This window comes from Archocentrus centrarchus, chromosome 12, assembly GCF_007364275.1.
Source record: "Archocentrus centrarchus isolate MPI-CPG fArcCen1 chromosome 12, fArcCen1, whole genome shotgun sequence".
Lineage (NCBI taxonomy): Eukaryota > Metazoa > Chordata > Actinopteri > Cichliformes > Cichlidae > Archocentrus > Archocentrus centrarchus.
The window spans coordinates 18,064,559-18,091,845 of NC_044357.1; the positions used below are offsets into that span (position 1 = coordinate 18,064,559).

The 27,287-nt window shown below is 39.3% G+C and overlaps 1 protein-coding gene across 5 annotated transcripts in view; it reads left to right on the plus strand.

Annotated features, from left to right (window-relative positions):
* The window catches only part of epha5 (EPH receptor A5), a 57,263-nt gene extending 47,958 nt beyond the window's left edge, over positions 1-9,305 (plus strand). For 4 of the 5 annotated variants that reach the window (XM_030742108.1, XM_030742110.1, XM_030742111.1 and 1 more), the window contains 6 exons: positions 410-477; positions 567-708; positions 1,783-1,932; positions 4,454-4,647; positions 5,684-5,848; positions 7,333-9,305. In XM_030742108.1, the coding sequence (XP_030597968.1) occupies positions 410-477; positions 567-708; positions 1,783-1,932; positions 4,454-4,647; positions 5,684-5,848; positions 7,333-7,444 (831 nt within the window). In that variant the 3' untranslated portion in view covers positions 7,445-9,305. The remainder of the gene's footprint in view (positions 1-409; positions 478-566; positions 709-1,782; positions 1,933-4,453; positions 4,648-5,683; positions 5,849-7,332) is intronic. The other variant, XM_030742109.1, reaches the window with a different exon arrangement.
* Positions 9,306-27,287: the final 17,982 nt, after the last annotated feature.

Below are 27,287 nucleotides of genomic sequence, written 5' to 3' on the forward strand. Positions count from 1 at the left end.
TGGTAAGAGTCAATACAACCTGGATACGTAAGCCCTGAACAGTGAATCCCCATTTCATGTCATGCCTGAGTACCATTTGCTACATGTCATTCTCCTGGGCTTTCTGAAAAAGGTGTGCATATTTAGCCAGATGGTTCTGCATTTTTTTTTTTCAATTATTATTAATCATTGGTGCATATATAGAATTACACTATGCAGACACTAGAGAAAAACACAACACTAGCTATTCTACAGGACTAATTTCTGTATGAATGATTTCCTGGAAACTGTTCTCACTTAAAATTGTTTCTTCTGTCTTTTTTGTCATCCTTATAGACTATATTTATTCCTACTATATTTAGTCTATATAAAGATAACAAAACAAATCATTAAGAATGTCTTTCTCCATTTGTCGCTTCTTTCTGCATAGAAAAATGATGGCCAGTTTACTGTAATCCAGCTGGTTGGTATGCTGCGTGGCATCGCATCTGGCATGAGGTACACATAATCCCAGGAAGCACATTGTGTTATTGAACACATTAATATGCAGTGTTTAATCCTTCTTTCCTTTGTGTTGACAAATGCAGATACCTGTCTGACATGGGCTATGTCCACCGTGATCTAGCGGCTCGTAATATCCTGGTCAACAGTAACCTTGTGTGTAAAGTGTCTGATTTTGGTCTGTCCCGAGTCCTAGAAGATGATCCAGAAGCTGCATATACCACACGGGCAAGGCTGCATATTTTAATTTTTTTTTATTAATTAGTTAATCAGCAATCAGCTAACTGTCTCAGCATGGTTGTTAGAAAGAAAGGTGGCACAGTGTTGTCTTTAAAGACATTTACATTTAAAATGTGGTGTGTCTGGGCATGAATGTGCCTTATCAAACTTTGCATTAAGTGAAAAACTGTGACACAGAACAGTCTTGCCATGAAATACACTCCTAGACACTTTCACTAACACGCACTGACACGCACACACATACAGACGACAGAGCAGGCCTTAAATTGAGCTGTATATCCCAGGCTGAGTGGCGTTCTGTCAGCCAGAGACGGCCTGCTTCCTGCTGGAGGAGGTCCAATTAGTACTCGGCTCAGTCTCTGCAACACTCAATTAGCAGTGAGTCTTGCTGCCTTAGTGCCAAATATCCTGTCACTCACCTCTCACTGTCAGGCTACATCTCTTCTTGCTCTTTCTCTCTATCACGGTCTGACTCTCCTCTGACAGAGCAGTGAGAATAACATAATTCACACCCTTCAAATAATCAGAGCTCGAGATATCCTGCTGGTGTGTTCATCAATACTGCATCAAGCTAATTTCACTACTCATCAGCTGAAAACACACTTTCCTCTGGAACTCAGCAGTCTTTCTGTGAACTTTTATTTTTTTATCATTGCAATGAAAGCATGATAATGAAGATGAGTAAAAAAATAGAGGAATCACAGGGCCCCCAATAGGGATAGGGATTTTGTAAAAAAAAAAAGTGAAACTCCGTATCATGAATGTGTTCCTAAATTGGTATCCATTAGTGGAAATTTGGATTGGACCACATGCAGAAGAAGTGTCTCAATTAAGGCCTGTTCTTGGTTTCCATCTTCATGACACAAAAGATGAAAATTTTGAATGATGGCAGCTGTATTTACTGTTGCAGCTCTGGGTTATTTATTTATGTGAAGACATCCAAATTCTTCATACTTAAGCAGCACAACACATGAAAATTTCAGGTTATATTTTCTAAGCCCAGTTTCCTTTAAATCCACCGAGGTCTTTGGATCATCTGGTAAATATTGCATTTTGTTACAGGGCGGCAAGATTCCCATTCGCTGGACGGCTCCAGAAGCGATTGCATACAGGAAGTTCACCTCAGCTAGTGATGTGTGGAGTTATGGGATTGTCATGTGGGAAGTGATGTCATACGGCGAAAGGCCCTACTGGGAGATGTCCAATCAAGACGTAAGTTTCACGAGACATTTGAATGAAAAGTTTTAGTACAAGCAGTATGTTTGCTTTAACCTTGTGAGTAATGCATGCAGCATTTGCTGGACTGTACAGTTGCAATCCTATCAGATGGTGATGAGTGAGGTTGCAGTATTTGATTCATCACCAGACACATGCAACCACTTCCCACCCACCCAGTCACACAGGCAACATATGCACGCACAGCCCTCCAGTGACCTCTCCAACTCCTACTTCAGACTCCACCCTCCTTTTGGTTGTTAGGCTGTCTGTCTTGAATCTAGAGAGGGGGAGGAGAGGAGAGGAGGATGAGAAGGAGAGACGAGGAGAGGAGAAGACGTTTGATGTTTAATTGAAAGCGTTATGCTGGATTTTCTCTGATCTGCACAAGAAAGTGCAGGCTCTCACACTCTTCTTTCTCTCAGCTATCACCTTCTGTATCCCACTGTCTCCTTTTCCTTCTTACTTCTTTCTCTTGCCCCCTTTTTTGTCTCTACAAAATGCACTCCTTTTTGCATCTTGTCCGCCCTCTCTTTCTTTCTCCTACTTCAGTCTCTCATTCCCTTTCTCTGATCTTCCCTCCCTGCCAGTCAGTTTTTCTACCCCCTCAGCATGCAGTGATTTGCTGCTGTGCTTCTCTCTTATGCTTGAGTGCAAGAGTACATATGCATGCACTTTAATGCAAGCAAGTCTATTGGATTGCTATCACATCTGTCTTTTGTGTGAATTTGACACAAGTAAAGGCTGTCATAAACTCAACAAATCAATTCCCTGTAGTGTCTTGCACTGGCAGAACTAGGCTGAAAACTGCAGCCTGCTTTCCACTGCAGGGTCTAACAGAGGGAGCTAGGGTTTATTTATTATTCATCCAATTCAATTTCCCCTACCAAAACATTTCTGTGATTCAGTACTGCATCCTGTTACTTGCAGAAATGATTAATGGGGCTATGAGGCACGTGAAATAAACAAATATTGCTTTTATGTTGTCTTACTTTGCTCGATTCTCACAGGGCATTGGTGTTGGGGTGCTAACTTCATGGACATTTGAGTATAAGGTCAGGTAAAGAGCAGGCACATCCCTCAAGCAAGTATCAGAATTCAGGATCTTGCTCAGGAGAACTCAATTTGAAAGTAATCTTGCCTTGCTGGAGTCCGTCATGGTTCTGCCTTTAAAAAAATATTGCAGGATAAACCAAACATGGTGTACCCTCTACATATCCTTCAATATATTTTTTCATCTTTTGAATAAAATTGTGAATAGACTTGTTAATAGCTATTTCATGACATTAATCAATATTAATGTTATATAACAGGAATGCTGTGTGTAGAGTCACAGAGAGCAAAAATATAATTTAAAACAACAAAATAAACCTCAATTACTAAAAAAAAAAAAGCAAGATGCAAGAACAAAAGTATGAAATATAAACATATGTTTTAGCATTTACTGTAGTGCAAATAGGCAGAAAGTGGCATGATATTGATTGCAATTTTAATGCTGTTGGCAAATGTGGTAAGTGATAACAGAGAATAAATTACAAGTGATACTATTGTAGTAATAACCATTTTCCCATCTGTTGAAGAAGAGATGGAATAGTGTCAGAGTTTGGTATTATAGAATGTTGATGTGCATGTGTAGATTGTTAAAATGTGTCAAGTGTCAGAATGGAGAGAACTTACATGGTCTAATAGCCACAGATAGAAAGGATCTCCTGTAGCGGTTAGTCCTGAACCTTGGGGAAATGAGCCTTTATGTGCTGCGGTGACCAATCAGAGAGGCATGCATGGGATGAGATGGATTGTCCATAATGCTGAGGAGGTTCTTCAGCATCATCCTGCTGCTCCATCACACTGCAGCATAGAAAACTTGCCACCATGGAATAATAAAACATAGACAGCGTGGTTCTACAGACATTGAATGACCTGAACTTCCTCAGTAGATACAGGCAACTCTGGCCAGTTTCCTGTCCATGTGTACTCCTACTGTAGGTATCTATATTCATCAACCACCTCAACATCTGTTCCCTTGATGATAGCAGGGGAGGGAGGAGGAACTTGCTTCCTAATTTCCACAATCAGTTCCTTGGTCTTTGTGATTTTCAGCTCCAGATAGTTGAGCTCACACCGCTCCACAAAACTGTCCTTCTGTATTCATCCTCCTGCCAATCAGTGAAACAGCCAACATTAGCAGAATGGTCTGAAAATCACTCTAGGTGGCAAACAAGATTTGGTTGCTGCCAAAGCATTCTGCTTTCTGTTGGCTGATTGGCTATACTGCATGATGGTTTGAACTTCATCTCAAAGTGTAACAGAGTCTTTGATGCCCTCATCCATTTAAATGTTCAATTTATGTTTACAGTATTAATTGAGCTATACTCTCTCACTCCTTTTCTCTTTTTGCAAGTTGAAGAAAACATTTTGTTAGCATCATTTTTGGTGTGTTCTACTATATTTTACCCTCATATCATATAATATCATAAAACTAACCCCTGCCTGGTCTTCTCCATCTCTCTATCTGAAGGTAATAAAAGCAGTGGAGGAGAGTTATAGGTTGCCAGGTCCTATGGACTGTCCTGAGGCCCTGTATCATCTTATGATGGACTGCTGGCAGCGAGAACGCAGCAACCGTCCCAAGTTTGATGAGATTGTTTGCCTGCTAGACAAATTCATTCGTAACCCCAGCTCGTTAAAAAAGCTTGTCAACTCCTCACACAGGTAGGAAGTCACACTGCACTTTTCAGTGCAAATAAATATATTTAAAAAGCTTTTACACACACACATTCGTGGATTTAGATAATATTAGATAAGATCAGATTAGTAGATGTTTAATAAGGGGACATAATCTAAAGTATGATGACTTTTTTTAAAAGAAACTGATTTTGTTAAGAAGAAATGATGTGAGCATTTTTAAACACTTAGTAATGCTTCGGGACATGTTTTGCATCTTGAAAATGAAGTGTATTCATTTACACATTCATTTCTAAGCAAATTAGGCCCAGCTCTCTAAGCTAATAGACTTCATCTTTCAGATAAAATGTAAATAGAGTCTTATTGAAGTCCTATGTAGCTGCACAGTTAAAGCAAAAATGAACGTAGTCTTTGGCTGCTGTGTACTGGCAATAAAGAACAGAGAAATAAAGTGGCTTAATTTTCTTAGAATGAAGCATTAGTGTGAAATGTATTCAGTGGGGTGTCCTTTGATTGTTGTAACATTTGAACAGTCAGTTAGTGTTTCCTTTCTATGTATGTGCAATGCATTAGTGCATAATGATATGAAATGGCAATAATTGCTGTGAAGCAGACATTTATTCAGACACTTCATTATGTTATTTTCTTTGCAGAGATAATGAAATAATGCTAGATCTTTTGTTTTCCTCTCTCTTTTATATGCACACCCACATAAACACACGCACACGCACACAGGAACACATTTAATAAAGCAACACTTTATCTAACAGCCATGCAATGACATATGACGGGCGTCAAGATTAAAATGACTCCAGCAAGGCTTGTCCTTTTCTCACACCATGCTCCTCTTCTAGTTACAGTGTGGAGAATATAGTTAAATGGCATGAACATTTCTGTTTGACATGAGAGAGAGCTCTATTTGTAAGCATTAAGAGTGGGCTGAATGACAGAGTTTTGAGTGGACAACATTTTCAGCTTTGTGTAATGGTGCATAACTAGCTTTATGAAGTCTCACTTGTAAATTTTGCTTTCTCTTTAACTGTTTTCCCAATCCACGGTCCAGGGTTTCCAACCTGTTAGTGGAGCATGCCAGTGTAGAGGGGAACTGCAGCACTCGAAGCCAGACTGTAGGAGAGTGGCTCGACTCCATCAAGATGGGACGTTACACTGAACTGTTTATGGAAGGTGGTTACTCTTCACTGGAAACAGTGGCTCAGATGACATCAGAGTAAGACTCTTATGCACATGCATATGTACATGCATGAGTGTTAGGACGTCTAGCCCTGCATGTAGGTTTAGTTTTAGTTCCTCTTTTTTTTTAATATATGTACCTGGCAGTAACATTTCTATTTAGTCATTCACAAGTGGACAGCTCAGAGTACATCAGTTCACCTCTGGGGTTAGAATGCTTATTTAATGACCGACTGTGATTGAATCTAGTGTATCTGTACATTTGTTTCCAGTGGGGGTTTTTTGTTTGTTTTTTGGGGGGCTTTTTCTTCTTTGGGAAGGGGGGGGGGGGGATCAGCGGGAAGCAGCTATGCACTTCCTGTGTCTAGTCTGCTAGAAGTTCTAAGAAGAAAGACTAGGGCTGTTCATTGGTGTGTTCCAGGAAAATCTAATTGCCCAAGATGCTTGAAACACATCTTGGTGATATAACTCTAGTTACACTTGAGTATAAAGCCAATTGTGCATAAACAATTACTTACAGACTTAGGCTTACACAGAAAACATAAGTGGAACAGGCAGTCATTCACTGTGGTCCAGGATTGATCCCAGTCCAACTCCAGATATGGTCTGAGCAATCTGATCTCAATGCATTCTCACTGCATACTGGGTGTATTTCCACAAAATGGTGTGAAGATTATATCTACAGTGCTTGACAAATTTATTAGACCACCACCCAATGTGATGTTCACAGCATTGATAATTACCAAAATCATTTTTTATGTTTCTGTAATGGTTAAGTATGTGCAAGCTTTTTAATCAAAATGATATTTTTAATGATAAAATGTAAATGTTGTTGGTGTCCATAATCTTTCAGATTTACTGTTTTACAGAAAAAAAGAAAGAAATAGTAAAGCACATTATTATTTATAGCTATTTACTTGTATTCCTGAACAGAAAAAAATTATTTTAGAGGTTGAATATTATGCTTGATTAATTTTGGACTTCTTAGAGAACTCTAGCGTACTGGCTCAAATTTGGTTATAAAATGTGAATTCAATTTATTTGCCTAATAAACAATAATATAACTTTTATTTTTTTTCCAAGTTTTTGACAGATTTTAAAAATATTTTCTTGTTTTTATGACAAGTGGTCTAATAAATTTGTTAAGCAATGTATTATAATATTGTAAGCCTGTACAAATACTCTGAAAGGCTTTTTCTCTTTATAGAACTAAGAGCTCATATAAAGATAAATATAACTAGAGAAACTACAGAAATATATGCTATATCGTCCATAACTCAGGGACCACTGAGAAATTGGTGTAACAGTATTATAAAAACGTAAACTCTTTAGTCAGTGTATATGCAAAAGCTGAACATTTTGACAACATTGCTGATTATTTCTTTAATCTATTAGAAAGGCTAGTTGTCTAAATTAGCAAAAATGAAGTAATTTAAGTAAGTAACACAAAATGTAGGCTTGTTTTTAATAACTTTCATACATTGCTTTATTTGTTACTGTGGTTTGTGTCCTGTTTTTCAGGGATTTGCGAAGAGTAGGAGTGAACTTGGCTGGACATCAAAAAAAAATTATTACTAGCATTCAGGAGATGAGGGTCCATATGAACAACACCAACTCCACCATAAACATATGATATGAAAGGCAACCATACAGACACATGCACACTCGTACATGCACACAAAGACATATAAATACAATATGTGGACCTAGTATGTAATGGACCTAGAGTGGCTTAGCACTTTCTGTGGACAAGGATACCCAGTGTTCTACGGATCTAAACTGGAGGATCCTCATTTTGTTGGTTCCTGTGTCTGGAGTTTCCTTTGGCATCATTGGGGATATTTGATATTGCAGCACTAAAACCAAACTGAACTGAACTGAGCGGTGCTACTTGGAGGGATAATGATGGTGAGCTAAAGTGAACTTAAGTGATGGTTTTTACTTTAATTATGGCAATTATATGACTTTGGGGATCCTCTTGGAACTGTTTGGATTCTCTCAGATCAACACCTAAAACACAGAAAGCAGATCTAACTCTGAGAGCAACCATAACTTTTTTTGGCTGTAACACAAATGTGAGTTTATACACCAGGTCTCGAGGGGAACATTTTCAACCTGTCTCAGGTGAGCTGAGCCCAGTGGAACTGAAAAAGTCCTTGCTTATTCTTTGGCAATTTTCTCCGTCAGGAGTACCGTTCCATCAGGTGTCACAATTCCATTTTCAGGCAGGGCAAACATATAATGAACCATTATCAATATCATTAGTTTCAGTATTGGGTTTGACATGTTGATGCGCTTTAGATTTTTTCCTGTCTCTAGCACATCTTCATGTGGAAAACTGAAGCTACAATTCAACTTAAACATCTGTATTCATATTCAGTGGCATATACTTCATTATCTTCCAAAGCAATGAAAGAAAATAGTAGATAATTCAACCTGTGTTGTTTTAAAATGCTGAATTGTAAGATTGGTTCTCACTGAGCCTAAAAAAAAAAAAAAAGTGAAGTGACAACATAACAAGAAATGAGGACTTAGGCTTAAACATAGCCTCTAGAGCTGTTCTTCTGGCTGAATGTATAGCACTGCTAGAATGTGGCAATACAACCATTCTAGTCCTTAAAACCAGCTTCTGAATGAGGCCACAGATTGTATGTTGTTCAGCTGGCTTTCTGCCATCTTTGCTCTGATAATGTATAAGAATCTCCACTAAGATCCTTGCAGTGTCCTATAGTTACTCCAAAACTATGCATATTTTAATTGAAAATCAATCTATTAACTGAAAAATTCACACACATTTTAGTGAATTTTTCAGTAAGTTTTTCAGTAAGTTTACTCAGATTGCAGGAACACTGAAATTACGTACAAAGCTTCACTTCAAAGTTTAGAAGTTTCTACTGAGATTCAAGAAAAATAATTTATTAGTCATGAGTAAATCTTTCATCCAGATTCCAAATAACCTCTGAGGCAGGTTCTACACCAGAACTGGGCATTTTAAATCAACATCCACCCAATCCATCCATCATTTCTTCAAATGACAACTTCACTTCATGTTTAGATGTGGTTCCAGTAGAATACAACTGGAACGTTCGATCCTGATGGAACATTTGTTCTTGTACTAATGGAACTGCCACTCAGATTCTCATGGAAAGGATCACATAGATTCTAACAAGACTGTTTACTGGTATACTAATGGAACATTCACTCAGATTTTAAGGGAATTTCTACAAGGATTCCAATGCAGCCTTCTGTCAAGAGTGCACTCAGATCTTCATTGAGCCTTCACTTAGAACCAACAAACTTCAGGTACCGCAGAAAACCCTCAGCAATCTGTTCAGTTCACCATGCCGCAGAGTATCTCTCACACGCATGTCTGCAACACCACAATAAACCTCACTCTAACAGGACTGCTGAAAATAAGGAGGCAATATTCATCAACTTGATTATCCTTTATTTATTTCTACTTGTTTAAAAAAAAAAAAAAAAAAAAAAAAAAAGCAAAAATTATGTAGACAGTTTGTGTTTCATAATAATACTCTCTCTTGGACTACTGAGCAGCTTTGCCTACATGTCTTTCATGTATATAATGTATTATATATTTAAAGCAGGGAGCATTGTTCTTCTGTCTACTATCATGGGGACAAATTGATGTTGATCAGTCATCTCAGAGTAGAACACATTAGTAAATAGTGACAGATATTCCGAATCAGCATTTCTGCTACATACAGTAGACCTGGGCCGCTGTCAGGTGGGGGCAACCAGCACACCTGTCCCCAAACAAGGGTCCCCAGAAGGGTATGCAAAAAAGAGCAAATATTTATCTTATGTTGTTGGTGATAGTGTTTCATTTCACATTTTGGTGCAAGACCTAGAAATATTTTCAGTGGCCCTAAATGAGACAGCAAGAAAAGCTTTGTTGACACTAGAAGTAGATGAGAGTTATGAACAGGGACTGATGAATTTCTGGTGTATTGTATGAGTTAAACATATACAATGATGTCAATGATCAAGCCCTTACTTTACTTCTCTTTGGTATGGTATGTACTCAGTGCTTTATTGCTAAAACTTGACCTTTTTTTTTTTTTTTCTTTCTCACTGCGTTGTTCACCTAAGGAGAAGCTATGTTGTCACATTATATCTATGCTTTTTGCAGATTACATGCTTATATTTGTCTTGGTCAGTGTACTGCTAGTGTTGGGGTATACAGATGGAAATGCAAAGAGATTGTAGAGGTAGTTTTTTAAAGAGGTGTTTATCACCTGACTGTATGAAAAGTATAGAAAAGCACACAAGAAGAATGTAAGGTTTTAAAGGGGCATTTCACTTTGAAAAAGAACATGCTTTCACTTTGAAAGACTCGGACCCCCCTCAGAGTTCAAGATGAGTTAAAGGAAAAAGTCCTTAATGGTGGTAAGGACCCTCTTAGGTAATGGCATTTAAGCTTTTCCACCTGCTGTCAAGATCAAACATCTTGACTGCTTTCATAAAAGATTGTAAGTGGAGAATGGTCACAGGTTGATACTCTATATTATTATGTTTCTGAAAGGCATACTGTTCTAACAGAGTGAAAGTTTGGTTACAAGATAAATATCTGCATAGCCTCTTTGGTCTACATATATTACTTTGGAAGTGTGGCTCTTGCACCTTGATAGACTATGTTACTATGTTGCATTTTTATTATTGGGGAACAGTAAGTGTTTAGCAATGTTTTTTTTTTTTTTTTTTAATTATTATTATTAAAAGCATTTAAAAGTAGGCAACTTTTGGCAGTAAAACATGCACCTACATATGTAGATTATTTTGGCTATGCAGGTATTTTAGTTTAGCAGGGAAATGCATCAGTAATATGGTGCAAAATATAAGGCATGTACAGCAAAAGCAGTTGTGCTGGGCGCTACGACCCAGCAAGTTATCAATTAAAGCTTCCTCAGTCACATGAATACTACTTTTCCTGAGGTTTTGCAGTGTTTTAACCCCTCCCATTTGTCATGTTATTGGCTTTTTGCAACCACCCTTTCAGCTTACTGTAATTTTCAAACTAAAATCTATGCTCGGGGCATGAACAATTAGTGAATACAACACCCTTATAAGTGCCTCTCATCTTTTGAGCAGCGTTATTTACTCCCCTGCCAAAATGCTATGCCCCAGCTGTTCTTCAACTTTCTATATATTTTTGCCAACAATGTCTACAGGCAATAAGAAGAATGTCAGATGATATGCTTGTTGGAACTAATTTAATTTGCACTTTATGAGAAATCTGTTGCCCTTTTGTTTGACTAAAATATCAATAGGTGACTGACTTCTTACTGTCAGTAAGTTTATCCTTATTATTTACTATATAATTATTATAATTACTGTGTTCCCTGATTATATTACTCCATATTCCCATTGCTCCCTGTGGTGTAAATCTTTACAGTTAAGCACAAAAAATTGATAAGATTTGTTATACAAATCAAAGGTATACAACATCATTGATGTAGAGCACCATTTTCTTGTGTATGGCACAACAATACACCCTCATGATATAAACACAGGGTTTGATAGGCAACTTTTAGGATGAGAGTAAATTAATGGCTTTTTAACAAGAGGTCAATAGTGCTACTTTGATCTCAGGACCTCAGCCAGGCATATTTTCTAAGAGTCTTGGTTGCAAACAACAATGAATATACAGGTTAAATATAGACATTGCCCTGCTAAATATTAAATCATCAGTTCAAATGATTTCTTCTCAGCACTTTTTCCAATGGCACAACTTTATTTTTTGCTATTTACATTTAGCCAGGAAAAAAATAAAGCACAACAAACCAGCAAATACTAAAGATTTATATGGTTTTACTCTTCAGTGACTGTCAGCTGAAACTCCATCAGCCACGCAGAGTTTATGCAGGGGCCAAATTACATAAGACAGCTGGTCTTATGGTCTTACATCTGAATGAACAACTTTGTTGTTTGAGTTCCAAAAGAGGTAATCTAAGTTATTCATGTTGACCCACACAGAAATGTCCATTAGAAGTTCTTGCACTTGTATACATGACAGTTTGTTGGAATTTATTCCAAATTAATAGCACTGCATAAACCAGTAGATACCAGTTTGACTGGATTATATGAAATGCCCAAAAGCAATATGTGATACCTGACATTATTTGCAAAAATATTTTTTTGCATACACAGATGCATGGGAATGTAACAACAAATGGTTGCACTAACTGATTTTTTTTTTCTTATTTCAAAAGTGAACATACAGAAAATACAGGTTTAGTACAGGGTTCTAGCATTCTTCCATTACTACTACTACCAGTGGCGGTTTCTGATATGGGCGACATGGGCAGCCGCCCAGGGCGGCATTTCATCTAGGGCGGCATGACCGCCCCCCTTCCCCCAATGCATTGCGATCGCCGCAGCAGCGCCTACCGCACTACTCCACTTGTGGGGTAATGGGCGCCCTCTGCCTGCTGTGTATTGCATGTAGCTTTCTGCAATGGTCAGACAGGTTGTAACAGAAGGAAAGGGGCAGGCGGGGGATTCTCTGTCTCGCTGTCACTGCTTCACTAGATCGTCACACACACACAGCGCTGCCCCGCCCCCTTCTCCTGCGAGTCAAGTGAAGCAGTGATGGCGTGAGAGTGAGACAGTCAGCCGGGTTCATTCATTCATGCCTGTACAGTTTTGGCCTGGTTACAGCCAACAGTAACTGCTGAATTATAAATAAAGGCAACTCACCCAAAGCTCTGTATATTTACCTCCGCCAAGGAGGTTATGTTTTCGGTCGCGTTGTTTGTTTGTCTGTCTGTTTGTCAGCAGAATTACTCCAAAAGTTATGAACGGATGTCACTGAAATTTTGTGGAGCGGTTGGAAATGACAAGAGGAAGCAGTGATTAAATTTTGGCGGCGATCCAAATCACGATCTGGATCCAGGAATTTTTTTAAGGATTCTTCAGTATTGCGGGATACAGGCAGAGCCTTCCCCTTTAAGAGACACCACCCACTTTTCTCTGCCCCGTGTGTGTGTATGCGGGCTAGCGTGGGAGACGAGCGCGAGGGAAAAAGTGTGTTCGGTGGCGGTGGAAAAAGGAATAAAAGTTCTGTTGCTAAAATCCTTCGACTTGCTGCATTTCTCCGCCTTGCTAAAGGTGACCCACATGGATGAGCAAGTTAGTTACCAGCCACGAGCCAAGCGAAGTAGAGACCAGAGGTCTCCCTACTACGGTTAGGAGCCGCGATCTGGTCGAGGTAACTATTGCGGGATAGGGGGTTATTGTTGTCTGGGAAAGATGAAAGATTATTTCAAAGTATTTAGATACACATATTACAGCGTCAGTGACCCTATGGCCTTGGCGGAGCTTTGCGCTCTCTGAGTGCTTCTAGTTAAATATATATCACACCTGGTGCTATTAACATGAGTTTCAATGGAGGTTTTGTTGTGTTGGGCTGGTCACTGTCAGTCAGATCTGACAACCCTGTGGATGGGCGGTGGTGATAACCTATTCAGCTTCAGTGCAAATTACGGCAGATGGAAAGGAAAAGGTCAAAGCCATCAGGTGTGCAGTTTAGGAAAAAGAAAAGAACAACAGGAGAAATAAGCAAAGATGAAGGTAAGCAGAAGCTGTGTAATATTTCAGTTTCTTCCATGTTTTTTCAAATAAAATTTAAAAGAAATTCTGAGTGTGCCTGTGATGGTGGGGAGACCTTCAGTTAAAAGCTGTCTGTCAGACCATGGCAGAAAGCTACATGCACCACACAGCAGGTGCTCATTACCCCCCAAGTGGAGTAGTGCGCTAGGCGCTGCTGCGCGATTGCTATGGGGGGTTGGGGTAGGGGTGGGAGGGCGCCGGCAGGGATGCTCGCCCAGGGCGCCAAACAGGCTAGGACCGCCACTGACTACTACTATTTTTGATTAGCAGTTTCAGCGTTTCTTATACTTTGGAGCAACTGTGCAAATTAAGTCAAACACTTTGTACAACTTATTTTTGGAATAAGCTTGAACTTATTCCAGCTCTTTAGTTGGCAAATTTGTCACAGCAACAGCTGATGAAGTGTATAGGATTTGTAGTATTTTGTGCCATATAGATAACCACACTGATGCGAAAAAATGTCTCTTACAGGCTACTGTGGATTGAAAATTTTAGTATTGTAATTGGAGACCACAGTATTTGCCTACTGAGTAACATTTTTTGAGAAAACAATTTGTTTCAAGTACTTTTTCAAATGTATATTTGCAGTGGGACAAACCAGTGGCTCTGTCCACTTGCATTTGTATTGTTAACTTCTCAGGAAGTGGAAAATAGGTACATTTATTTGATTATCACACATATGATCTTAGTGAATATGTGCAGCTTTCACAAAGTGTTAACATATAAAACAAGTATGTGATTAATTGATTTTCCCCAACTCAAAGGTAATTATTTTATCAGTTCACACATACAGTTTTAAGCAACTGAGTAACAACTTCATTGTGATTCATTGAAAGCACAGTAAAAATACTCAGCTATTGATGTGCTATTGGTTTGTTTTTGACTGTCATGTATTATGTTTGTGTTGATGTTTTTGTAGTGTGTTATCAAATCTATATTTTTGCAATAAAACATGAGTAAAATCAACTCTCGTTGTAACATTCATTATCTGTCAACCAAACTACCAGTGCATACCGTAATGCTACACATTATGATAATTATTATTTTATGGGTTATGCATGGTATTATGCACTGCTGGGATTTTTGGGGATGTAACGGTAAAAAGCAATACCATCAGATTCTGTTACTTTCAGCCACTGTGAAGGAGTAACTAGCCAGTGCAGTGTTGGACTAGCAAGTTTCCTTTAATGTAGTGAAAAATCTCAACTTGTATTTTAACAGTTAGCTGCACTGTTTTTGAATTTTCTTTAAATTATATACTACTTTATGTGAAAAGAGATAACTTTCCATCTATTGCAACAATTGGGTCAAAATTTTAATATAGTCATTTACAAAAGTAAATACACCCAGTGATTCAGCAGCTTGTATGTAGCATTGTATGACTTTATCTGTCTCTTGCATCATTGTAGAAGAATTCTGGCCCACTCTTCTTTACAATGTTGCTTCACTTTAGGTATTAATTTATACACATCGTGGTCGACTCAATGACGGTAAGATGCCTAAGTCCCATGGCTGCAAAAGGAGCCCAAATCACCCCTTGATCTCACCAGACATTTTGTAGGTAGTTCAGTTGTTGCAATTTAGCATCACCCCATTAAATATTAAAATGTGTCAACTGTTATTTAGTTCATTTGAGAAAAATATTTAGATTTTGACAACTCGCACACAATAGGAATAAGAAAACACAGCAAAATATTACACTCACTGGGCACTTTGTTTTACTTCGCTAGCACCAGGTTGTATCCTCTGAAATTGTCTTAATTCTTTGTGCATGGATTCCACAAGTTGCTGGAAATATTCCTCAGATATTTTGATTCATATAGACACAAGAGCAATGTACAGGTGCTGCAGATTTCTGGGCATTCCATTCATGATGGGAATCTCCCATTCCGTCACATCCCAAAGGTGCTCTACTAGATTGAGATCTGATAACTGTGGGGGGTATTTGAGTACAGTGAACTCATTGTCATACTCGAGAAACCAGTTTGAGATGATTTGAGTTTTGTGATATGGGATGTTATCCTTCTGGAAGCAGCCATCGGAGAATGGGTCTACTGTGGTCATAAAGGGATGGGCATGGTCAGCATGCCCAGTCTGTGTGAATTGTAACCTCAGTTTTCTCTTCTTAGCTGACAGGAGTGGCACCTGCCGTGGTCTTCTGTTGCTGTAGCTCATCTGAGAGACCAGAGACACAGAGACTGTAAATGTATGACTATGCAGTTGTTGAGCTTACCTCTTGAAAAGTGGTAAATTGCACATAACAGTCAGCTGCAATAAATGAAACATGTTGTGCCCTTGTGTGCTTCCTAAATGTATTGCTGTTGATATTGACCAGTTAATTGACCAAATTGCATTTATTGCAATGTACCCCGTTTTTGTCTGTTTTCTTCGCTTGCTGGTTTCAGTGTAATGGGCTACTTTCATTGGACATGTAATTACTCCAAGATGTTTCCCAGCAATGCAATTAGACATGCTTTATTCATTAAGATACCAACTGACAGGGTAACAAGGGAGCTAGTTACCAGTTTTTTCTCTTTGTCTAGGTGGAAGCTCGAGGGTAGAAACAGATGGATAAATGGATACATAGACAGTTGTTGAGCCAGGGGGAAAAAAAAATCAAGCACTGTCCACGTAAAGACAGACGTCCTAAAAATCACAGCTCCAGTCTTTGCGCTAAGCTATTGACAATGCTGCATCGTAGGCTGAGGAAAGAATCCAGCAAAATACAGTTCATGGCTGGGTTATAGTGATAATGAGCTGCGAGGTTCTGTAAAATGTATGATGTTTTAAAGCATGATGATGCAAGTCTTGGTAATGATGTGTCTGTTAGATGCAGTGAAATTAGCTGCTGATGTCAGCAACTCGTGTTATTATGTGATTACTCTCACACAAGGCATCCAATGACGTGAAAGCCTTGCCCACAATTAATATAGAGAAAATAGTCTGTAGCACACCTGCTTGAGTGAGAATACTTTATCCTGAAAAGTCTGCTGCAGAGACTGCGGTTATTTAAATTAATTAACACTTGAAGCAAATGCTTTTGTAAAACAACCCTTTGTTGGTGAAACTGTAAAGATAGAACCTAAAGACAGTTAATAGCTCAATATCCTAATCCTCTACAATAGATATTGTAAAACATCCCTCATACACATACACATTATTAATATTTTTTGTGATAACCTTGAATCACATGTGAAGGTGATGCTCAGTTCTAACAATACCACGGTAGTTTATATGTTAATATCAGCACTAAGTTGTTGTGTATGTGTGTGCATGTGAGTGTGATTGTGTTATGTCAAATCAAACCTAGCTGATCTCTGGGGGAATCCACTACCTGCATGGCTCAAGGTGATTATTACACTCACACACACCAAGCGTATGAAGGTGAAATTAGCCATCACACCATCAGCATGGCTATTACCAAAACCTCTGTATCAGCGACTTGAAGAAAAGAGCTGCAGGGTGTGTGCGTGTGTGTGTGTGTGTGTGTGTGCTGGGATTGAACTGGGGCTATATTCCCACTGGTGCTGACTGGGATTGAGGCTGTCTCTCACGTCTCTGTATGCATGCATGTCTTCACATACCTTCCCGAGTGTTTGTCCTCTCTCTGTTTTCACCAGCTGAAGCTGCCTCACCACTACACCCCTATTTAATTTCATATCATTGTGACATTTTATGTGTGACTGTTAGATCTCCCTATGTATCTTTTCATTTGCCTTTATATTTTTTCGCCAGTCTGCTGCTCTTAAATGCGTTGATGTCTGTTAGACTGTCACTGTGTCAGTCTAAATTCAGGTGTCCCAGGGCACGGTAAAGTAATTTTCTTTTGAAGAGGTGTCAATGGTCGAGGTGTCCCAAGGGTCATTTAAAAATCATTGCAGAGATGCCTCTTTAATCATTATGAATGACCTTGAGCAGAACCTTAACTGTCAGTGTAGGTGTGATTGCATGTGTCTGTGAATGTATGTGTCTAAGTATGTAGACATGTCAGGGGGTATGTGCATACATTTCTATTTAGTCTGTAAGAGTGTCAGCATCTGTGTCTGTTTCTGTGTTGGATGTCTCATTTAGAATAATAACTATTTGAAAATACCAGAATATGAAGGTTAATTAGTAAACTAAGAGGTGCATCAGTGTTTACAAAAGGGTCTTATCCTCAGAATTTAAGGATAAGACCACTTGTAAATGGAACTACTTGCAATCTCTCTTTTATTTTTTTTTGTTTCAAAGTGCATTGTTAGGGACTTTAATATGTGTGTGTGTATATATATATATATATATATATATATATATATATATATATATATATATATATATATATATATATATATATATATATATATATATATATATATATATATATATATATATAGCTTTCCAAACACATAGAATCACACTGTGATGTGCATATGGATGGATGGATAGATAAAACTGTCTGATAGATAAAGCTGCTCTCCTCCATGTAGCACCCACCCTCAACACCTATTAAACTGTTACTGGAGGTCTGACCCTGACCAAATAAGATGCTGGTAAATAGCCTTATCCATTCTGCTACTGATCCGAGAAGCCTGCCGCAAGAGGGCTGTGTGATGTCAAGTGGCTGGCAAGGACACACATTTAACATGCACACACACACACACACACACACACACACACACACACACACCCCTACACAGGCACACACAAAACCTTGGCAGTTCTAGCAGTCTGGCAAATCTTTGTGTAGCACTGGAGATAATTCAACACACACAGGTCTCCCTCTCTCGCTCTTGCTCTCTCTCTGTCTTACACATATACACACAAACGCAGCAGCACTCCGTCTCTTTCTTTCTCTACCTCCACCACACACACACACACAGTATCTGTCTCCTTCATACAAAGGCAGCCAGGGGGGCATATTTGTCACTTGCCCAGATGTTTTTCCAAGGTCCCTTATTCAAAGCAGTCAATCATATGAGCAGAAATGTCCCTAATGTGAGCTCCCTTTAGTGCAGTGTCTGTGTTCAAATTTGTGTATGTTCACCCATGCATGTGTGTGTGCAAGGTCAGTAAAGGACATGGTATGAAAGTGCTGTTAACCTAGGACACATGGCAGTAATGTATTAAAAACAACTACAACACCTTGCACACGCCGCGCTCAAAACACACACAGAAGCTGTTTCTCTGGTCTAATGAAGTCTGTCACTCTGACTCACTTAATTTGAAGTGACTTAAATGCTCACAAAAGTTTGTTCAGGAATCTCTTAAAAGCACATGAATTGATATCTATATTAAAAACGTCATGAAAATAAATGTGTTTGATGAAAAGAAAAATATGCTATTTTTGTTCATTTTTCTGAAATTTATTTTTCCATGCTCTACTCTATAATAAAAAAAGACTAAGGGTTATATCAAATGATTTCATCTGTCATTGTTGTTCCTTGTTAATCAGGAATATATAGTGATGGTTTTTAAAAAAGTCTATAAAATAAAATAAAAACAATTTAGTTCTCAACAGGTCTTAAAATTAGGTAAATACAACCTCAGATAAACATCAAACAGACATATTACACTATGCCATTATTAGAAAAATTAAGCCAAAATGAATAAGCATTATGTGAAAAACTAAATATATCCTTATTGCTTCCTTCAGAATTAAGAGGGTAAGTAGCAGACAGGTGTTGCTAATTAATTGCACTTGATTTACTGCTCATCAGCATGTGTGAGCACCTCTATAACAGCAGAAGTTTTAGCAGTTTGCAGTTCTGGAGCATTCGGGTATGTGTTAAAACAATCCCAAGGAGGATAGATCTCAGCAATGATTTTACAGAAGACAATTGTTGCTGCCCATCAGACTGGTCATAAGGCCATTTCCAAACAGTTTGAAGTCCATCATTCTGCAGTGAGAAGGGTTATTCACAAGTTAAAAACACTCAAGACAGCTGTCAATCTTCTGCCGAATGGACATCTAAGCAAATTCACTCAAGGTCAGTTCATGTCTCTGCTCATAAAAAAAAGCAGAAAAAACAAAGAGCTATATCTCAGACTCTATGGGCATTATTTAACATGTTAAATATTAAAGTTCATGACAGTACAAAAAGACTGAACAAGTGACGTATGGCTTGTTTGGAAGGTCTGCAAGGAGGAAACCTCTTTATAAATAACATGGCAGCACAGCTTAACTTTGTAGAATTGTATCTGAACAAACCACAAGACTTCTGGAACAATGGTTTTTGGACAGATAATACCAAAGTGGAGATGTCTGAGCATAATACATAGTGCCATGTTTGATGAAAACACAGTATATCAGTACAAACACCTCACACCAACTGTCAAACACAGTGGGGAAGGGGTGATGATTTGGGTTTGTTTTGCAGCCAGTTGACCTGGGCACCTTGCAGTCATTGGTACTCTCTGTACCAAAGTATTCTAGAGTAAAATGCAACTGCTAAAGCTTGGCCAAAATTGAATAGCACAATGCTACTGGACAATGATCCCAAGCACAGCAACAAATGTACAAGAAAACAAACAAAAGCATCAACGTGTTGCAGTGGCCCAGTCAAAGTCCAGACCTCAACTCTGTTCAAATGCTGTGGGGGGACCTTAAGAGAGCACATCCAAATGTCTGTAAAGTTAACTACAGTGAAGCAATGCTATAAAGAAGAGCAGGCCAAAATTCCTCCCCAACCATGTGAGAGACTGATAAAGTTAAACAGAAAACAAATTTAAGTTTGATGGTAAAAGTGCTTCTACAAACTACTGAAACATTGTGTGTACTTTGTCCACACACTGCTTCTGCATTTTGGTTTAGTTTTTGTTGAACAAATAATGACAGTAAGTAAAAGTAGCAAAGAACAGACACCCTCTTTACTTTTAAGAAAGGGATTTTTTATGTTATTATTATTGTTATTTCCTATATATAAAATCTTATAACTGACAGATGATGTCAGTTTTCTTTTTTTTTTTCTACCAAGACTGTACATGCTTATGTACTATTCTTTTAAACAGGATTTTCACACCCTCACCCCATTCTAGTCCACGTTATTTGGTGAATTGTGCATGTAAGAGAGGTGCTTTTAAAAAGAATATCATTAAAAAAAAAAAAGGATTAAAGTGAAAGGCATTTTTAAAGTTTGGCCAATGCACAGTGTACACGCTTACATTTGGAGGTTGTTAGCCTCCTCAACCTTACTCTATAATGAAGAGGTGCTGTCTGCCCACTGAGCTGTCTAGTCTGATAATTATTTTGACATTACCCGCTGTGAGCTGGAAGGGAATTATCCTCCACAGCGTCTGCTTGCCATACATTTTCCATAATCATCCTTGCCATGCATGGATGAATTTGTGGACATAGTGTGCTTCAGTACAAAATCTGTATGTGCATGTTACGGTTAGTATGTTACAAATGACGTCTTTCGCTTTCTTTTTTTTGCTGTAATAATGGTACATTTAATTTAGGCCATCTATTTAATTGGATCAATCACATTTTGGCAAGCACTGATTTAAAACTGTTAAAGAGGTGAATGTGTCTTCCATAATTTTGGCAGTTTCTCTTGTTTCATTGGTTGATCTAAGAACTAAAGTAACTAAAGCTAGCCCAATACAGTTTAATTACAATGTAATTAATGTCACTATCACTTATCAGTATAAGGTAGTTTCTTCCTGTTGTAGTAATCAGGATATGTATGCACTTTACTTTGCATTGCATTGCACTTCTGGACAGAAATCTCGAATGTCTTTCCTGGAATCTGCTGGAGCCATTCTCGCAGTTTGGGGGTCACTGCCCCGAGTGTTCGAATTACCATGAGGACCACTGTTACTTCACCTTCCACATCCTCTCTAGCTCTTCTCTCAGCCCTTGGTATTTATCAAGCTTCTTGTGTTCTTTCTTCTTGATGTTGCCATCACTTGGTATTGCAACATGACTTTCTTCCTCTGATTGTACATTACTGCCATGTCTGGTTGGTTAGCCATCACAAGTTTGTCTGTCTGTACCTGGAAGTTCCACAGGATCTTAGCTCTGTTTTTCTTGACCACCATTGGGGGCACATCCCGTTTTGACCTTGGGACTTCCAGCTCATATTTGGCACAGATGTTCCTCTATATTATGACAACCATTTGGTTATGGCCTTCCATGTATACCCTGCCTGCTAGCATCTTGCACCCTGCTGTTATGTGCTGGATTGCCCTCACTTGTGGTCTTGTCTTGTGCATTAGACCCCAATCTGTGCGGTCTGTTAGTCCAGTTTTGTCCAGCCATTGGTAGGATTTTTCAATATCAGCCACTTCTTCTATCTGCCAGTGGTACATGTCGTGCAGAGCCCTGTCCTTCCATGATGGTTCCTGTTCTTTCTCCTCTTGTTTCCTGGGTTTCTGCTGCCTGAGGTACTCACTAAGCATATGACCCTTTGTAGCCATCTTCCTGATCTTTGATGTTTCATCTGGTTCTGACAGTCCTCAGCCTCCTTCCTTCTGCTTAGTGTACAGTCTCAGGGTGCTGGATTTGGGGTGAAACCCTCCATGCATGGTAAGGAGCTTTCTTGTCTTGATGTCAGTGGCTTCTATCTCCTCCATTCGCCAACTTATTATCCCAGCAGGGTGTCTGATAACCAGCAGGGCGAAGGTGTTGATTGTCTGGATCTTGTTCTTCCCATTCAGCTGACTCTTCAGGACTTGCAGCTTTCCTAGCAGACTCTTCATGGTTCCCATTTGCCTGAGGGATTCCAAGGTACTTGTAGCTGTCCTCAATGTCTGCAATGTTCTGGTACTGCAATCCCCTCAGTTCTGACTACCTTCCCTTTCTTTGTTACCATCCAACTACACTTCCCCAGTCTGAATGACATTTCGATATCATTGCTTTACATCCTAGTGGTGTGGATCAGTGAATCGATATCTCGTTCACTCCTGGCATACGGCTTGATTTCATCCATGTACAGCAGGTGGCTGATGTTTGCTCCATTCCATAGTCAGTATCTATAGTCAGTCTTGTTGATGAGCTGGCTTAAGGGGTTCAGGCAAATCAGCAGTGGGGACAGAGCATCTCCTTGGTAAACCCCGCACTTGAACTCTTGTAGTCAATCCAGGCGGTGCACAGGTTGGTCTGTCTAGTCTTACAGGCTCGAGTGACCGCTCTATCTATCAGTAGCTGGTGTTTTGCTCCCCTGGTATCTCTGCCAATTCCTTTCTGGGCCCCGCTCATGTATTGAGCCATGTGCCTGCTCATCTTAGCTGCTATGATGCCTGACAGGAGTTCCATGATGTACTGAGGCAGGTTATTGGCCGGCAGTTGGATGGGACTGGTCCCTTCTGGGGATCCTTATGTGTTGCATCCTTCTCTCATATACTCTTCCAGTATTGCTCCATCTCAAGCCTTGGTGGGAGTGCTGTTCTCATATTGTTCCCCCTGCCGCTGAGAGTATACCTTGGATGGTTCAGTGGAGAATATCTGGTTTATTCTCCTGGCTTTTATCTCTCTGGTACACCTCTTCTTAGCCAAGGCTGTGTGTCTTTGCTTGGCAGTCTCTAAGGCCTCAGGTATGGACAGCCTGTTGTACTTCTTAGGCACACTTTTCTTCATCACACCTTTCTGTATCTCTGATAGATGGCTAACTTCCCTACGTGCTGCCTTGATCGTAGCTTCTAATTGTCTTTTCCTTGAAGGGTACTGCTCCTTGTGGCTGCTGTTCAAGCTGGTATGTTTCAATCATGTATCTCTCACTCATAGTCTGAGGTAGGCTTAGGGAGCATTGGGTTTAGCCCCTTGACCCTCACTGGCCAGGATTCGAACCCTTGACCTATGTATATGTATATGTATATGTGTGTATATATGTGTATGTATATATGTATATTTCTGTATATGTGTATGTGTATGCAACTACCCTTAAACATGTTTTTCTTAATTTCTAAATATGTCTGCTTTTAAACTGTGTATGTCTTTTGTGTAAAGGTCTATGGGCCATGTTAATTGTACAGTAATTATAACCATTGTCTATTAATTTTAGTTTAATTAAGCAATCAGTTTAGTATAATTTGGTCCAGTGTTTTTTCGAGAAATTTTTGGTATACAAGTTTGGTCAGAGTTCCCAATTCATAGCTCCTCTTCACTATACCATTATAGACCAAAAAAAAAAAAAAAAAATGTAATGCAGCAATACCAAACTTTTTACAGGACCACCACTTTTTATAGTACATGCTAATTTGTGATTTTCCTCAGATATGTATAAAATGGAGTTAATGGCTATGAGAATGCCTTGTGTGGGTGAAAAACAACCCATCTGTCTTAATATTCCCCATGCTCAGCACAGACAGACTAATGACTATAATGCATCACCTGGAAATTGTATTTCAATAATAAGTATGTGCACATGTGTGTGTCTACCATTTCTGTTTGGAGCAGTTTTTCCCTCACTGTTTCTCAGTATGTCTCCAGCTGTTAATTTAACATGTTTCACATGCAACACATTGTATATGTCTAATAAATTGTCTCTCACTCCAACCCTGCCTCCTTAATGCTTATAGAGTGAATGTGAATAGCGGGGTATTTCACTTCAATTCAAAATAAAAAAATAAAAAATAACAATAATTAATTGCCAGCAGTGCAGTGTGACATGCTGTAGAGAATGAAAAATTAATGACTAGATAAGTTGAACCATCCAAGGCCTTTCCCTTGAACACCTAAGACATATTAAACTTCAAGCTAGCATTATTTAAAAAGACAGTTTGTCTACCTGCTGGCTGGAGGAGGGGGGGATTATGGGGGGGATGATAAAAAGTAAAATCCTTCTTGGTACGACAATTTATAGATAAGTACATTATATTGTTTACATTGTCACTATCTGTTTTACTGTCTGTATTTTATACTTGCTGAAAGATTTAATTAACAGTGAATTGAAAAAAGTCAGTTTATCTAATAATACTATATTTTTTAAAAAACGGCATGCTTTTTACACTCACTGGACAGTTTTTTTTTTATTATTTGGTACATCTAATACCCATTGCACCAGTGACCATCCATGGTTTAGACATTGAGGTGGGGGGCATGTACAATTTTCTGAGTGTTCACCTTAACAGTAAACTGGGCTGGTCAGATAACACTCAAGCTCTGCACAAGGAGGGTCAAAGTTGGCTCCATATGATGGGCAGGTTGAAATCTTTTGGGGTATGCAGGACTGAGGACTTTTTATGACACAGTGATGGCCTCTGCAATTTTGTATGCAGCTGTCTGCTGGGGAGGTGGCAGCACAGTGAGGAACAGGAAGCAACTGAATAGAGTGGTGAAGAGGGCCAGCTTTGTCTTGGCCCTAATGACAATGTCCATTATGGACAGCGCCTCTCACCCACTGCATGAGACTGTGGAGGCCCTGAGCAGCTCCTTAAAGAAGTAGCCTGATACAGACAATGTGTAGGATGGAGCACTATCACAGATCCTTCATCGCGACATCAGTCAGACTGTACAATATGCATACATAATAAATACCTGCTAAAAAATACACGTTCCCACAGCACTTTATGTACATAAAAAACACTCTTCTAGTGTACTTTATTTTATATAGTAACCATTTGTACATACTGCAAATTACTCTTGTATTTTATTGAGTCTGCATTTTTAACAGTTTTGGGAGTTTTTGCAAACAGTTTTTCTAACATATCTCTGATTCACATTTTCTTCATGACCCTTGTGCTGCTGTAACAAGTAAATTTCCCCAGTGTGGGATTGAATAAATCTAACAGGTTGCCTGGGGCCCAGCCTGAAGAGGAGACATTGGTCCACCTTCCTATAGGGTCACCACCTGCAGGGGGCACCATGGGGGTCGGGTGCTGTGTGTGTCGGGCAACGGCCAATGGCGGAGGCTCTGGCGTTCTGATCCCTGCCTATCAAGACTGGCTTTTGGGACATGGAAGGTCACCTCTCTGGTGGGGAAGGAGCCTGAGCTAGCGTGTGAGGTTGAGAGATATTGGCTAGATATAGTCAGGTGCACCTCAATGCACAGCCTGGGCTCTAGGGTCAGTCTTCTGAGAAGGACAGGTCCCAGAGCCCAAGCTCTGGGACTCAGTCAGGTCCTGATTGATATTTGTACTTATGCGTCAAGTGGCTGCAGTGATGCGGCCGTTGTGGTAAAGGGAGAGCTGAACATAAAAGTGAAGCTGTCGAATTACCGGTCGGTCTACATCCATACCTTCACCTAAGGTCACCAACTTTGGGCGGTGACCAAAAGAACAAGTTTGCGGATACAAGTGGCAGAAATGAGCTTCCTCCGAAGGGTGACTGGCCTCTCCCTTAGAGGGGCTCAAAGTAGAGTCACTACTCCTCCACATCGAATGGAGCCAGCTGAGGTGGTTTAGGCATCTGACTAGGATGCCTCCTGGGTGCCTCTTAGGTGAGGTGTTCTGGGCATGTCCTACTGGGAGGAGGCCCAGCGGCAGACCCAGGACATGCTAGAGAGATTATATCTCCTTGGAATGCCTCAGTGTCCCCCCGAATGAGATGGAAGAGGTGGCCCTGAAGAGGGAGATAATGAGCTTTTCTGCTTAGGATGCTGCCCCCGCAGCCCAGCCCTGTATAAGTGAAATAAAATGGATGTATGGATGGACAGACATTGTTTTTCAAGTCTTCTATTGTCTGGTTTAGGTGAGTCTGTGAATTGTTTCCTGTGCTTAGCTGACATGAGTGGCACCCAGTGTGGTCTTCTGATGCTGTAGCCATGTGTTTTGCATTCAGAGATACTCTTCTGTATACCTTGGTTGTAACAAATGGTTATTTGAGTTACTGTTGCCTTCTTATCAGCTTGAAGCAGTCTGGCCATTCTCCTCTGACCTCTGTCATCAACAAGGCATGTTTGCACAAAGACCTTCTGCTCATTGGATATTTTCTCTTTTTCAGACCATTCTCTGCTTCGTCTGTAAATCCTACAGATGAAGATGAGATGAAGTGACTGGCGAGTGTATATTGCATTGGTTTTTTGGGTTTTTTTTATTGCATTGTTGTGCTCACATTTTTTTTTTTGCATAAGGCTAATCGTTCAATCATTTATAAATTGAGGTGTCAGTCTCAACTACTTATCTATTCCAGTTGCCTAAACATAATCTTCTTTATCCTCTATCATAACTAATCTCCGCAAAATTCTAAAAGGTTAACAGCAAGGGTGTTTGCAATGAAGGTTTTCTGGCGTTTGTAAGAATAATGGCTAGTACAAGTTGCATATGAGCATAAATCTAAATGAAATGCGTGTTCAGTTTTTGACCTTAATTCCACTACTGCTCACTACAGTGTGCAATAAGTCATTATTAAGTCATGTTTCTAAAATGACTATTGATTTTCTCCAACAGCAAGAGGTAGCCAAGAGCAATGACAAAATGCAGAAACAGAGATAAGAGTGAAGTTTCTATGAGGACAGTCCCTACAGACTATTAGCTATTATCCACAGCTGTTGATGAATCACTCATTTCTGTGCTGCTTTGATCACTTTGCTCACGGTAATTTCCTCTGATTTTGAAGTATCCCTGGCAGTAAAATCAATGACTGTTTGAATTACTTTGAATGGATGAATTTGTATGAATAGATAAGTAATGACTGAATGATTTATAAGCTTTAATAGAAGGACAATTACTGGCATACAATTCAAATGTCTTTGTGTGGTTTAACAGCTTCAACTGAAATAGAAGAATCCCAGCTTCCTGACTGCTTGACCTCATTTGCTGCTGTGGCATATTCCATGTCAAGTTGTTGAATTTTACTGCTGTCAACTTTTAAATGCAGTTATTAAAAACACATATTGTGTGCATGTGTATGAAAACTCATTCAGCTCTGTGTCAGAACATCTGGAAGTGTATGTCATAATGCATTCGAATCCATTAATGCCTGCGAATGA